Source organism: Epinephelus moara, chromosome 3, assembly GCF_006386435.1.
Source record: "Epinephelus moara isolate mb chromosome 3, YSFRI_EMoa_1.0, whole genome shotgun sequence".
NCBI lineage: Eukaryota > Metazoa > Chordata > Actinopteri > Perciformes > Serranidae > Epinephelus > Epinephelus moara.
Genome location: NC_065508.1, coordinates 7,737,750 through 7,752,521, shown reverse-complemented (window position 1 = coordinate 7,752,521; position 14,772 = coordinate 7,737,750). Strand labels below are relative to the sequence as shown.

Below are 14,772 nucleotides of genomic sequence, written 5' to 3'. Positions count from 1 at the left end.
TGGTGTGCTGAGATGTGCCTACATGTGCATACAACTTGCAGGCACAGTGAAAAATTGAAAGTACCAGCCATTTTAATGATGACCCTTAAATTGGATCAAGTACAACAATTTACTTACTGACTTAAACCACTGACAATTCAAATTATGTGTATTTACATGATAAATAAATGTGTGTTTATGTAAAAACACATTTCAACGTGCCATCTGATAGTCCCACCCCCCGCAGGTATTATGAAATGGTGTGGTCCATCTAACAAGCGTCAGGTGCGCGATGTGCAATACTCACAGGTACTGCTAATGTAAAGAGTAAACGTGAGTGGGACTGCAGTCTGGATAGCGAAGTCTGCCTCACCAAGAGTCAGGAGCTCCTCAGAGGAAAGCCTGGGTACACAGACGACAAGAAAATGAAAGAAGAAGAAGAAAGGAAACGGCCAACTGTCTGACAAAAACATGTGAAGAAGTAACAGGTATGACAGGCAGAGCTGAAGGTGAGAATTGAGGAAGACTAATGTTAGCAAATGAAACCTGCTGTATCAGGCTCAGTTTTAAAGCTTCAGTGAAGACGCTGGTGTCGTATTAAAGTAGAGGACTTAAGGCAGGCCTATTCAATCAGCGGCCCGTGGGCTTCGTGCGGCCCAGAAGCAACCTCTGAGTGGCCAGGGCAGGGATTGGTACAGAGACCCGGGCTGCATCCCAAGTCTCTTAAAATTACTGCTAACCACCTTATCTAGCCACCTTACCTAACTGTTTAGTCCCTCCCACTTAGGAAAACATGCAAGGAGTCAGGAGTTAGGAGCGAGGAGCGAGGATTGCTGATTAAGAGACATGAGACGGCCTTACTCTGAAGCGTCACATAAAGCGACGTCCTTTTCTGGTGACGGCGTGACAGCTGGATCTGCTGCACAACAGAGCCAGCGTTTGGCGTACATCCCAAGTCCCATTATATTCGCTGATCAAAGCCGCAGTGTAACTTGAGCTGCGATGCTGGAGGGTGACAGCAGGGGCGCTAGATAAAAAGCGCAGGATCCACTCAGGCGATCAAGGAGTGCGCTTGATGCGGTCTGCTTGGACTTTTGGACGGCGGCTGCCTGAAGTTGTTGGAATTGCGTCTCTGTCAGTCTCACCCACAACGAAGGCCACCAGTGACAGTCCAATAATAAGCTGTGGAAAATGACATGCATGCACATCCCCCTTATTCCACGGTCTCACGCCATCTACTGAGCCTTTGAGGAAGTGCAGACCAGATTTTACTGTGCATGTGCAATCCCCCCCATGTTTGACCCCGTATCTCAGCCTTCTCTTGAATAGCCTTGTTAGGAACCTCTTGTGTTACCTTACTCATCGCACCTAACAGATCCCTCCTAACGCCTAACGCTATCTCCTTACTGGCAAGAATAAGAGACATGAGACGTCCTTAAAGATGGCGGACCCCGAACGACTTCCGGTTCAAGTCAGGAGTTAGGAGTTGGCAGTATACAATTAAGAGACTTGGGATGCAGCCCCGGTATCAAACGGCCCGAGGCAAATTTAATCAAGACCGGTAGCTCGCTGCTAAAAAATGTGGCCCATCGACATTTTCTGGTTTAAAAATCCCACCCAGTCGAATCTGTAATTGACTAGCCCTGACCTAAGGCATCCGTGGGGCCAAACGTGGGGGCAAATAACACTCCAAAGTTGCACTAAATTTTGGCGAGGGGAAAAGGAACATTGCCTTTTTCAAAATGGCGTATTGAAACAGTCTTTAAATTTCATAAATTGAGTATTACTGGAAAACTGAGAGTTGACAACCATATACTCTTTACAATATGTCAGTTCTGCACACAATTTGACCAATATTTGATTAAAGTAGTCTCAAAGATTTCACTTTTCCCTCATTATTCACTGGAGGGCGTTTTTCCATCCCAGTGCACACGTGGCGCATCACGTTTTTTTAAAATTAGAAAATAAGGTCTTAACACGGAGTAGATACAAAATACACATGGAAATATGATTAATTGGATTATATTCCCATTAAGCATAAAAATGTACAGGGACCCCCACACACCTGTTGCATGTGGACGAGGGGCCCACTTTTGTAAATGTCCCCCTGCTCGTATTTCCTAACTGCTGGTCTGAATGTAGATGCATTATTTGGCAGCTGTAGCTTATATTTTATTGCCTTTCTTCAACCAAGTGAGTGTTACATGTATTTATTTTAAAGTGTCCTGTTAAAACAGCACAAAAATAAATAAAAAAAAAAGCATAGCAAAGTGGCTTTAAGAACCCTCGGACTGGATAAAGCACAAACGTCCTGCTAGTGTTGTGCATTGCAGCTCAAGTCATTTGTCTGGACAGAGATGAGTGACTTGTTTACTGTTTATACATGTGTGTATGGGTGGCAGTTTTGGCTATAATATTGGACATTAGTGTCTTTTAGCCTTTTCCCACCACCACACTGTCGTCAGCAGCAGTCCTGAGTGCAAAGACTTGCGTGAGAAAGTTTTATGACACTGTTACTCTCCCTTTCATTTACGCTTAGGTATGCATGTTTTATCCAGCAGAGGGTGAGGCTTGCTGACAGGTTAGGTGAAGTTAGGTGAAGCAAACCATTTGTTTCTGTTGCAGTAGAGAAAAACATCATCGACACGACACAGGCTTTGGAGGGGACCGTTCTGATATGAAGGACTATGACGACACGATATCTTTTTTGGGTCAGTGGGGAGTCTTCCAGCAGATTGTCTTCTTCCTGCTCTGTGCCAGCATCTTGCCCAATGGATTTGGAGCTTTCTCTATCGTCTTCCTGAATGACATTCCCAGTCACCACTGTGCAGTTCCTGAGGTTAACCTGTCCAAAGATTGGCGCGATGCTATCATCCCGATAGAGGTAATTAGGTTTTTGAACACAGCTCCTGGAAATAAGGAATGTTTTCTCATTCTGAAAGTTACACAGGGTTCCCACGGTCATCATGAAATTCCTGGAAAAGTTATGAAATTAGAAAAATTAATTCCAGGCCTGGAAATGGTTTGGGATTAACAGAATGTTTTTTGGGGAAGAATGATTCTTTGTTTTGACTTTTGGTTTTGAATTTGTTGTGGCTAGTGTTTAACGTATATTCATAAAAACGCCAGAACATCTCTAACGTTATGTGAACTGTGTTCTCTGTATTACAAATTTAAAATCCAGTGCTGCGCTGCGTGACTTGCAACGTTACTACTAGTATGACGTGGTACACATCGACAACACCAGCATTGCGTCATTGCTGAGGCTGCGCTCCCTTTTTGGGGGAGAGAAACCAGAACATCCAGAAAAACTGCTGTGTAGTGGATTAACCAAGGTTTTCACACTGAGATTTGAGAATTAGAAGACGTGTGAGTATTCAGGCAGTGTGGTAAATCATTACGTGATGCTGGTGATGGAAGTTAATGTTAGCTTGAGTAGTTGGTTGCTGCAGTACAGTCAAATAGTATAGCAGCATCAGACTGTCATCTCCAACGAAATCTCAGCTTAGATCAAACAGATGGCCATCAATAGACGGCACTAAAAACAGATAGCCTGACGCAACCTGGTAATTTAATCAAATGTCTATATTTGATTAAATATCTTATTGTCGGTCATTGACCCGCTTGGATGGAGGAAACTTAGTGCATGACAGTGATCAACTTTAACTTAATAAGGTACTGTGGATGCACAGGTTCAGGAAAAGTTACAACACAATTTTTAGACATGTCCATCAATGAAGGTTTGTTTAACAAGAAATAAATGCACACAAACAGAACCAATTGTATCAACATCTACAGGATCTTTGCTGTTCCACCCAAAAAAGAGTGTTGACATTTTGTGAAGTGTCCTTATGTGATGGTCCGGTCTATTGGCATATGCTGCTAGTTGGCAGTGGAAACATCTAATGAGTCAGCAAAGTTAGCTTCACTAGTTGTTTGCTTATCTGCAAATGCCGGGGAAGTTCATGTTTAATAGAATATGTCTGTATCACGATATAGGAGCACCCATGTTAAACTATTTAAATAAAGCCATGGAAACGGGGTAAAATATCATGGAAGAGTTATGGAAATGTTTTGAAAATTGATTGGTAAAAATGTTTGGTAACCGTGTTTACACTGATTTAACAAATACAGAAGGGAACCATGCCGAAAAAGATATAACGGTCTTACAGTAATGTTGCCATAGGCATTTTAGACATGTATAATATTCCGAAGGTTGTATATTTGCTGTGTATGCTAAGTCAATAACTGAGAAACAATCAATGAAAAATAACTTCGCAAAACAGTCCTAAACAGACAATCAATTCGTTGTTACTGTTCTTTTTAAATGTAAATAGATTATCTAGACGCTATTTGACCTCAACGTTAATATTCTGCACTCGTGAGCTCTTGACGGTGAGAACTTAAGATATTTAAGTATAGATTATATAACAGCTATAATAATGATGGAACAGCACAACAAAGGAAGTCACAAGATTTGCAAAGATTTAATTTTTTTTTTTGGTGACATTACTGTTGCTGAGCCAATCATTATGTTACATTACAATATTTTCATGATCAGATATGTAGATTTGGAGTGAATGTATTTTTTTCGCATCTGCTCTGTAAGCTTAAAAAGGCTGATAAGGCAGTCAGGCTACAGTCGTGTTTAATGTGAAGGTGTTGTGACACAGCAAAGGTACTGTGAAGACACAGCTGTCAACGTCATGTTGTTGCATCACAGTTTCAACACATTTTATGACAGAGTACTGCATCGCAGGCACGTGCACAGATAGACCTCAGGTGGCGGCCCTCTGATTAGATAAGTGCCCTTTATTGCGAGACATTTCTTTTCGATTTCTTTTTCTAATTAATTATTTTAGTTTTTAAATTTGGCCCATGGCATCAATTCTCTAATAAGAGCATGTCTCATTCTGACAGACTGCAAGGGCCCCCTGCCCCTCCCTCGTCAACTTCTCTTGTCACAGTCACTACAGTTAATGCACTTAAATCGAGCGCCCTGCAGAGCACCATCGCGTTACCCTGTGACCTGCCTTCAACGACAGCCAGGTAACGATAGTGTTTGGCCCAAGCCTCGGTATTGTATGTGTTGATCTACAGGAGCGTAAATATTTAAAAGCAGCACAGAGTGTTACTGCATTATAGTCTGTTCTGTTTTTATCTTGATTTGTCATCTGCCACCTGAATTTTGTTTTCCTTTTTTTTAAATGAATAAATACATTTCCACCATAAATTGATGCAGAAAAAAATCGCCAGAATGCAGGACATGAAGTGTTTGAGGCTCAGGCCCCCAGACCCCCCTACTTAATACGTGTCCCTCACAATGTTTAAACATAATGACGGCTTTGTCTGCATTACTGTATGGGTAGTAAAATATGTAAGTAAGCAAAATGTGTTACTGTATCTAACGTTATTTAGATTAATATTTATGAGAGGTGCCCTTTTTTTTTTTTTTGCTTGAGCACCTGTCCCATAAAATGTCTGCACGGGAATGTTACTAATTACACAAATTTGCTGTCATTGTGACTGTGAGGTGGTGAATGGGAAACAGGAGCTGAGCAGATGCAGCAGGTACAGGCTGGATGTGGTCCAAAATCTCTCTGCTCAGGGATTCATCCCTGGCAGGGACGTCAACCTCACTGACCTGGAGCAGGAGGGCTGTGTGGATGGGTGGAGCTACAGCAAAGACATCTACCAATCCACCATTGTCTCTGAGGTGAGTGTGCACTTTTACTAATATAGGAGTGTTTGTTAGTATTTATTTAAATAATAGTAACTGAACAGTGATTTGTCATAAAACCTGACTGGAACTGGGGTTGCAGCGATATACCAGTTTCAAGGTATACCATGATATATAAGTTGATGTTTATCATACTGTGTACATGTGCTTATCTACAATATTGAAAAAAATGCAACCAGTTGGAGAATCTCCCCTTTAAAACCACAGTGTGTAGGATTTTCTCCCATCTAACGTTGAAATCATATGTTGCATTCAAACGGATAGCGCACTCTAGCGCCTCACTGTTTCAAACGTGTATTGCAACAACGGTAGCCGCTGTGTACCAAAAAGCTATGATAACATTGATGAAACGATGTCATCCGATACTTCATGGAGTATTCATTCAGGCTCCTACACAGACACACGTGACGCGAGATGACAAACCCCCTCCTCACCATGCTGGCTGTGTTTACAGCGTAGGACTGTTGGGGCGGGTGTAAATCGACACAAACCAGTCACGTCTTGTCTTTTGACAACTGACAAGTGGCTCAACCTCACACACCTCATCCCTCTCCTCGCATCACTGCGCTGCTGACAGCCTGATGTTGACCCTCGCTTTTTGAATTTGCCAGTCATGTTGCCTTTTTGATTCCCTTTTGTGCTTTCTTGGCGACAAGGATTCCGTCTCCCGTGATGCCACATATGCATGATCCTGCGTTGTGAGTGGGAAGAGTGGGACTTTGTTATGCTGCAGTAGTGCTGGGGCAGTAGGGTAGCACCTCTTGCTCCTCTCCTTCGGCTTCTCAGTCACGCAGAGCTGGCCTGGCTCTCACCGAAAATGCCGAAGGCGGATGTATTCTCAAGATGGCGAAATGTTATGGAACCCCCCAGACGACTTACCCGCCCAATGTACAAACAAATCCGAAATTCTCCTTTTATGAGAATAAGTCAGATTATTGGTGGAGGTAATAGTGCACCAATGATGACATATTTATGAATGCAGACATCAATTTTTGCCAATAAACAACTGAAAACGCTACACAATGTCCCTTTAAGGTTTCAAGTTGCAGTTATAGTAATAAAACATTTGTTCAACCAACAATAACCCTTCTGTTTTCATTCCTTTAAGGGTCATTCTGACTGATAATAGGATTGATTTTGATATCCCCATATCGTGAAACCGCAATATTTTCTGAGACTGTTATCGTTCTGTGAAAATCTCACACCGCTGCAACTCTAACTGGAACACATTGCACATGAGAAAATGAATTGTCCAACTGTAGCCGTCATATCCAACTTTTTCTAGTATTCTGCTCAGGAAGGAAAGGTTTGACTGTTTTACAAATTACAAATGGATCTTCATTCTTGGTTTGGTTATTTTCTTTGCATGGATATTCCAGTTTGACCTGGTGTGCAGTGATCAGTGGAAGCAGCCATTCACCTCCACAGTCTACTTCCTGGGAGTTTTAGTCGGATCCTTCTTCTCAGGACAGCTCTCAGACAGGTACTGAAAATACTACCTCAAAATGAAATGATAGCACCTGATATTCTTAAATCTTGTCATTTTTCCTAAAACGTCCTTACTCAAATTTTGCCTAAAGAAAACAGTGATGAAAACAGTGACAGTGTACTGTAGACATTCATATTCTTAAAGCTTTAATACCTCCTTTTTACCTCCGCCAATGAGGTTATGTTTCTCATTTGGCTTATTTGTTGGTTGTTTTGTTTGTTTATCAGCAGATAAACTACTGGCTGATTTTCATGAAAGTTGGAAGGGTTTAGCATGCAGATCTGAATCATGGGGGAGACAAACAATCTATTTTTATCTTTCATTAACATTTCCAGCTAGGGCATATGGCCTTGGCAAAGATCTGTGCTCTTCACCACCCTTGTAGTTACTTTACCTTCATTACATTACATGGTGCTTTGTTATGTAATGCTGCAATATAATGTGTAATCTATGACCCTAGATTTTATACAGTAGATACAAAATATTGCCCCTATATAATATTGTCAGTGTTTGTTCTAAAACATGGAAAATTAAAAAAAAAAAAGATCAGTTCAGACTAATAGAGTTTTTAGCAACCTGTTTTAAAATTGCTCTTATTTTGTTGTTTGACTTCTCACTCTAGGTTTGGAAGGAAGCCTGTTTTCTTTACCACCATGGCCATTCAGACTATTTTTACCTTCGTTCAAATGTTTTCACCCTCTTGGACGGTGTTCTCCATCCTCCTCTTTATCAGTGGTTTGGGGCAGAGCTCCAACTATGTAGCCGCTTTTGTGCTGGGTAAATGTGAAACTCTAATGCTCTAGTCACAGCCTATAATACTTTTTTTACAGTTAGTTATCTGTATGTGTCTTCCTGTATCACTGTTTATCACTAATATCCTACTGTATTACCTGCACTTCTTTCATGCACTTCTCCCTCTTCCTCTTTCTTTCCAGGCAGTGAGATGTTAACTGGAAAAGTTCGTGTCCTGTTCTCCTCACTGGGTGTGTGTCTGTGTTTTGCCATTGGCTACATGATGCTGCCTCTCTTTGCTTACTTTTTGAGGGACTGGAAATCTCTATTGCTGGCTATCTCTCTGCCTGGCCTGCTCTACATCCCCCTCTGGTGGTAGGTTGTGCTCATAACAAGAAAATGTGTTCATGATGAGTTTACCTCAGCATCCATCCATCCACGTCAATGGAGGTCCCAGATCTTGTTAATGAGGTCCAATGCAGTTGCAAAGAAACGTTTTTTATGGCATGAGGGTCTTGGAGGCATACAGGTCCTGGAGGGATGCTAGACTGCAGCCAATTACCTTCTCAGCAGAGCATATGATACGCTGCAGTCTGCCCTTGTCCTTGGCTGTGGCAGCAGCATACCAAATGGTGATGGAGGAGATGAGGATGGACTCAGTGATGACAGTGTAGAAGTGCATCATCATTGTCTTTGGTCGGTTGAACTTCTTCAGCTGCCTCAAGAAGTGCATCTTGTGCTGAGCCTTTACGATGAGGAAGCTGATGTTTAGCTCCCACTTGAGGTTCAGGGTGAGTCCAGGAAGTGAGAAGACTCCACACCTTCAACTGGGGAGTCACTCAGGGTAATGTGGGTGGGTGCAGCCGTGTTCTTCCCGAAATCTATGGTCATCTCCACTGTCTTAAGAACATTGAAATCCAAGTAGTTTTTGGCCATACCAGGTCACCAAATGGTCAATATTACACCCGTGTATGGAGTCATCCCTGCCAGAGATGAGCCCAATGAGATTGGTGTCTCCATGAACTTGAGGCGCTTGACGCACTGGTGACTAGAGGTGCGGTTGTTGATATACGGGGAGAAGAACAGAGGGGAAAGGACACAGCCTTGAGGGGAACTGGTGCTGATGGCCTGGGAGTCAGAGATGTGTTTCCCCAGCTTCACGTGCTGCTTCCTGTCCGACGGGGAGGTCTGGGATCCACCTGCAGCAGAGCTAGGATGATTGTATCGAACGTAGAGCTGAAACACTTTGGCGTTTCACTGCCAACCAGAACGTCCAGTAATTCCACTGTTGCTGTGTTATTTTCCAGATGTTCACAAGCAGGCACCAATGAACTTGTGACCATAAGTCCTAGCAGCCACCTTTCATGTCCCCAGTCTCCCCTAGGATGCAAGAAAAATTCTTCCGGAGGTGGGAGTGGAAGACCAGCCAGACGTTCCCAAATCTGCCTCACAACATGTTTGGGTTTACGAGGTCTGTCCAGAGGCCTTCCCCACCATCTGATCCAACTCAATAACAAGTAATAAGTTGACCGCTCTGCTCCTCTCTCTTTACCTAAGGCCCAAGACGTATGGCTGCAGATCTGATGAAAGTACCTCTGCTCAAACATGGTGTTTGGTATGGACTATCCATGACCAGCACAGAAGTCCAATAACAAAACACCACTGAGTTACGGATCAGGCAGGCTGTTCTTCCCAGTCCTCCCCCTCCAGGTTTCTCCATCATTGCCCCTGTGAGTGTTGAAGTCCCCCACTAGACCTAAAGAGTTCCTAGATCGTATCTTCTCCAGTGCGCTACCCAAAGACTCCACGAAGACAGGATGCTCTGAACTGCTGTTTGGTTCATGAGCACAAACAATAGTCAGGGACTTCCTCTCAGTGACTCACAGTCGTACACAGGCGACCCTCTCAACCTCTCCAACACAGCAGTGGTCAGCAGGGGCTTGTGAGTAGCCCCACACCTGCCTGGCACCTCTCACTCTAGGCAACTACAAGAAAGGAGCAATCTATTCCATTTTCAAGAGTTTGGTTTCAGACCCTATAGATGAAACAATTTGTAGTTGGTTATACTCCAGCTCTGGTTCCATCCCCACCAGAAAGGTGACATTCCACATCCCTAGAATCAGTCTGATGCCAGGGTTCACATGCCTTGGTCCCTGCCTTTGCCTGCTACATGACATACAATGCGTGCGACCCCAGTGCCTATCCCTGTGGGTGATGTGCCCACAGGACAGCAACTGCATGTAGTTCTAAGTTTAACTTACTATACATCGTCAAGATTTTGCTCTTGTTAGGAGAAAAAATAAAACTCTTTCACCAGAGAAATATTCTAATTTCCATCCACATCCTTTGTTGCCTTGTCCTTTAAGCTCCTCTGATCCAGCCTGAACCTTTCTGTTTCTCTGTTGAATACTGAGGCAGGTTCATCCCAGAGTCTCCTCGGTGGTTGCTCTCTCAGGGAAGAGTGGAGGAGGCCGAGGCCATAGTGAGAAAGGCGGCTAAGAAGAACAAAGTCGAGGCTCCACGGGTGATCTTTGAAGATTACATTGCACATGTAAGTCTGCTTTGACTTAATCATCCAGAACAAGACACAGAGACACATTGCTAGTACAATTCATACTGCAAAGAACATGAATGTCCGTACCAAAGTTGATGGCAATTCTTTTAGCATTTGTGATATTTTATTCCGGACCAAAGTTGTATGACTGATCAACCGGCTACAACAAACTGCTGCTGGGACTGAGGTTTTCTATCTTACAGGCTTATGAGACAAAGACAGATTCCAAGGAACAAAACAATGTCTTCGACCTGCTGAGGACAAAAAACATCAGAAACACAACGGTTATTCTGTGCTTGTTGATGTGAGTATACAGTCTGAGCATTTCAATGACCAAAGACAATTAGATTTTATGTATAAGTGACAGTTGCTAATTTACAGCACTGATGTTTTGTTACAGTAATTTGTCCTCTAGTTTACTCATAGTCTCTTTTACCTTCTTTCTTTTTATTGGTGTTTTTGTTCTTACTATCTTGCATGCTATGATGTTGTGTCTTGATGGCATTGTGGATGAATAAGTTTGCTATAAGTCTGCTACACTACATGTTATTAAATGCCATCTTGATGCAGATTTCCATTCAGGCATCTGTTATCTGTGTCTCTGTCATCACAGGTTCACTATGAGTTCTGGATACTTTGGCCTGTCCCTGAACACATCCCGACTTCATGCTAACCCTTATATCAGCTGTTTCCTCTCAGCAGCTGTAGAGGTACCAGCATACATTTCCAGCTGGCTGGCACTACGATACCTTCCGCGACGTCTGTCTCTCGTCTCTATCTTGATGCTTGGAGGAATGTCTCTGTACTTCATTCAGCTGGTGCCTCAAAGTAAGCAGTATCATGGCATGGTGCATTACAGTACATACATTTCCAAGGGAATAATTTTGGGCCTGAAAAGACTGCTCCACGCATTTAGCACTGCACTTCTATAACATTGTCAGACTCATGATGACAGTTTAAAAAAGTATATAGAAATTGATGTAGCAGAACTGGAGATATCTTTTTAAATCCATGCAGTCGTCTTCATTGTCAAAACCTGGCACCTTCATTATCAATAATGCAACTCTCTTGCAGACAGTCCACTTGGGTGTGTGCTAATAGCAGCTCATAATGTAACCATTTAATTTTTCCTTTTTGTTTCACTCTGTTCTTAAACAAAGCATTTCTTATGTTTCAGGTTTATCAGATATGGCTGTTGTTCTGGAGATGCTGGGTAAATTTGATTTTACCATCGGTTCTGCCCTGATGCTTGCCTACACTGCAGAGCTTTACCCAACAGTGCTCAGGAACACAGCAGCAGGGACGTGCAATGCTGCTTCCAGAGTGGGCAGCTGCATTGCCCCTTTTTTGTTACAGCTGGGTGAGTAAATTAGTCTTAAATAGAAACTGAAAAAAGATTTAATGACAGATTTCACCTTTTTGTATTTTAGAATCGCCAGACACACTGATGAATTCCCATAAAGTAAATTCTTATAGTGCACATACACAGGATCCATGACCCTTCCTAATCCTAATTTTCCCTTCTCCTTGGATAGGTGTATACTTTAAGTATCTGCCTTACATTATACTGGGAACTCTATCTGTTGTGTCTGCCTTCGCTGCTCTCTTCCTGCCAGAGAGTTTTGGACGACCTCTACCTCAAACTATACAACAGATGCACAAGAGAGAAAGGTGGGTTCCTTGAGCAGTACATACATCTTTGTAAACAACTTCTATGTTAAAATTTTCATATTCACATGAAGTCACAAGCAGCAATGAGTGAGTTTTGGGCTTCAAAAAGCTGAGCAAAGTCACTTCAGCATGCTTTATTTGATGTAAGACCAATCATTCTTCATAATTACAGTGTGTGCAGCATTTCAGTAGTTGCACACTCAAAGTCCTGCCTTTTGCTTACCCTTTATCAGATGTGAACAAAACTCACTGAGTACGTTCAGGACTTTGTGCAGGATGTCTCCACAGAGTTTAATCAGGATTGCCCAAAGATAACTTGAGTTATGGCCTGCTAAGCCCCATCTGTTGTGAAGAGATTTTGATTGATTGCAGCCATGTTTTTTGACCAATCATGTTCATTTGTTATAGAATTATGTAGCTCCACCCCACAATGCTATATACCAAATTTAGTGATGATAAAGTCTAGTGCAGTCTGAAAAGAAGACATCATATTACTGTTTTTCCCCATCATGCAAATTAACAAAAAATAAATCTGTCATGGCAGACTTCTATGGTTCAAGAGGCCGTTTTGTAGAGCACATTGATCTGGATATGTGTGTCAAATTTAAAGTCAATCAGACTTACAGTGTAAGGGACGTGGCATTTTCAAATTAGCGTTTTTGGGGGTGAATTACAGCTCCACCATCTGGACGATTAAAGTCATATGTCATTGGAGGCATTTGCACATCTTTTCCAGTTATTGTGCTAAGTTTCTAGCTCATTTAGGCTCTCAGCAGTATGAGCCACAACATAAGACGACAAATAACATAACCGCACAAACTCAGAGTTCTGCCCCGTCGGTGCTTGAACCCTAATCATCACTATCATCGTCACGAGTCAGAGAAGATGTGATGATGGCGGCATCAGTGTTTGTAGTCAATGCACCTGTTCATGATGATGATAATGAAGGTGGTAGAAGTGAAAAAATATTCAAACAGATTTTTTAGTTTTTCTGTCTGCTGAAAACCAAATGATGGTTTGTTTATTTGTCTTTTGTCCCAACAGCATGAAGTGCCCATTCATCACAAGAAAAGAAAATTCAAAAGCTGTGGTGTTTTTTGAAAGTCGACTCTGATTGTCTAAAATGTTACTTACGTGAGTTATTGATTAATGTTGTACTATTTATTGTGTGTTGTTGTTACTGTTTACTGTGCTTACAATTCAACATTTCTACACAAAATCACTACAAGTGGATTCAATCATGTGTACAAAATATATACGAGAAAATGAAATATAAAATATTCAAGTGTTAAATGAGAAGTAAAAGCTTGTATCATAAAACTTTACGCGTGGCTACTTGCTCTGATTCTTTTTTTTTTTTTTTTGTTAAGTACACTATTTTCATTGTTTTCCAGTGAACAGCAGCATCATGTGAGTACGGTAACAACTGCACTGGTGTTGAGCATGCACACTATAATGCATAGAGGATTGTTACAGTTTCCATACTACAGTATTTTGATGCTGTCACAGGGAAAACATTATTTTCTCCATATTTTGTGGAGATATTTTCAGACACACAACTTATTGTTTGAATAAATGTTTCTTGGTCCTGTTGAAGTCACATACAATAACAGTGCTTTTAGTTAAATCCATCAAGTGCCCATGATGTCCAGTTTTTCCTCTCAAGCTGTATATCAGTGCCGTTCCTTGTTCAAAGAACTGGAGACTTTCTTTCAGCAGCATTTTCCTTTTCTTCGGTGTGTGTGAATGTGTAAGGCGTCTTCTGACAGCACCTACAGTAAAAATAAAAGGTGATACAATTACAGTATGATTCAAATTCAGAACAGCGACATCCAGGCCTGTTTTAGACCTAGGTAGGTGAACAAGGCAGTTGGCAGCGCCATCAGCTGGGCCAAAAAGAGGAGGGAGAGCATTTTATATAAAATTCCATAAAAAGTACATGTCTTAAACACATAGAGTGCGATATATGTTGTAAATGCATTTCAGTGTGCTCTACATTTTGAGTTAAATATTCATGCTCATGCCATGAACTTTTTTCTGACTTAATTTTGTAGTTTTTAATGGATTAATAGTGCTATAGTTGTAACTATAATGTCTGTTTAAAGGAACAGTTTGACATATTTGGGGAATATAGCTTCATGATGGAAAGTTGGAACTTTCAGGGAGGGAGTAAATAAGTATATTTCCCAATATGTCAAAGTCTTTCTCCGTGTTCAGTTGGTTATACTGTGTTGTTTGCCTTCATATGTTGACATATAATTGTAGCTGCTGAAAGAAATGTCCCTTGTGGGAGAAAGCATGAGCACGGGACAGATGAGAACATATCTTAGAGAGTACAGTGTTTGAACTGCCAGAAGTTACTCATTGAGCAGCTTAATCTTTTTACAGTCAGTTAACTGGACTGTAAATCTATCAAAGGGCAGATGTTTTTGTGCATTCACGTGAACAGTGAACAAGTTAACTGTCTTAAATTAGACAATTGTTTGAGCAGTGTTGGGGATAACACGTTACAAGAGTACCACGTTACAGTAAGCAGTAACAAAGTAATTTAAGATGTTACTGATAGGATTTCTGATAATACTACATTTCCTATGTCACGTAAAGTGT

The 14,772-nt window shown here is 41.7% G+C and overlaps 1 protein-coding gene across 1 annotated transcript; it reads left to right on the top strand.

Annotated features, from left to right (window-relative positions):
- The first annotated feature begins 283 nt into the window (after positions 1–283).
- LOC126387829 (solute carrier family 22 member 5-like) lies at positions 284–13,490 on the top strand. The gene is made up of 12 exons (XM_050040530.1): positions 284–467; positions 2,605–2,863; positions 5,513–5,695; positions 7,099–7,202; positions 7,831–7,985; positions 8,144–8,315; positions 10,359–10,491; positions 10,698–10,798; positions 11,108–11,322; positions 11,672–11,854; positions 12,030–12,165; positions 13,210–13,490. The coding sequence occupies exons 2-12, from the start codon at positions 2,657–2,659 to the stop codon at positions 13,277–13,279; spliced, it is 1,659 nt and encodes a 552-aa protein (XP_049896487.1). The 5' UTR covers positions 284–467; positions 2,605–2,656; the 3' UTR covers positions 13,280–13,490.
- Positions 13,491–14,772: the final 1,282 nt, after the last annotated feature.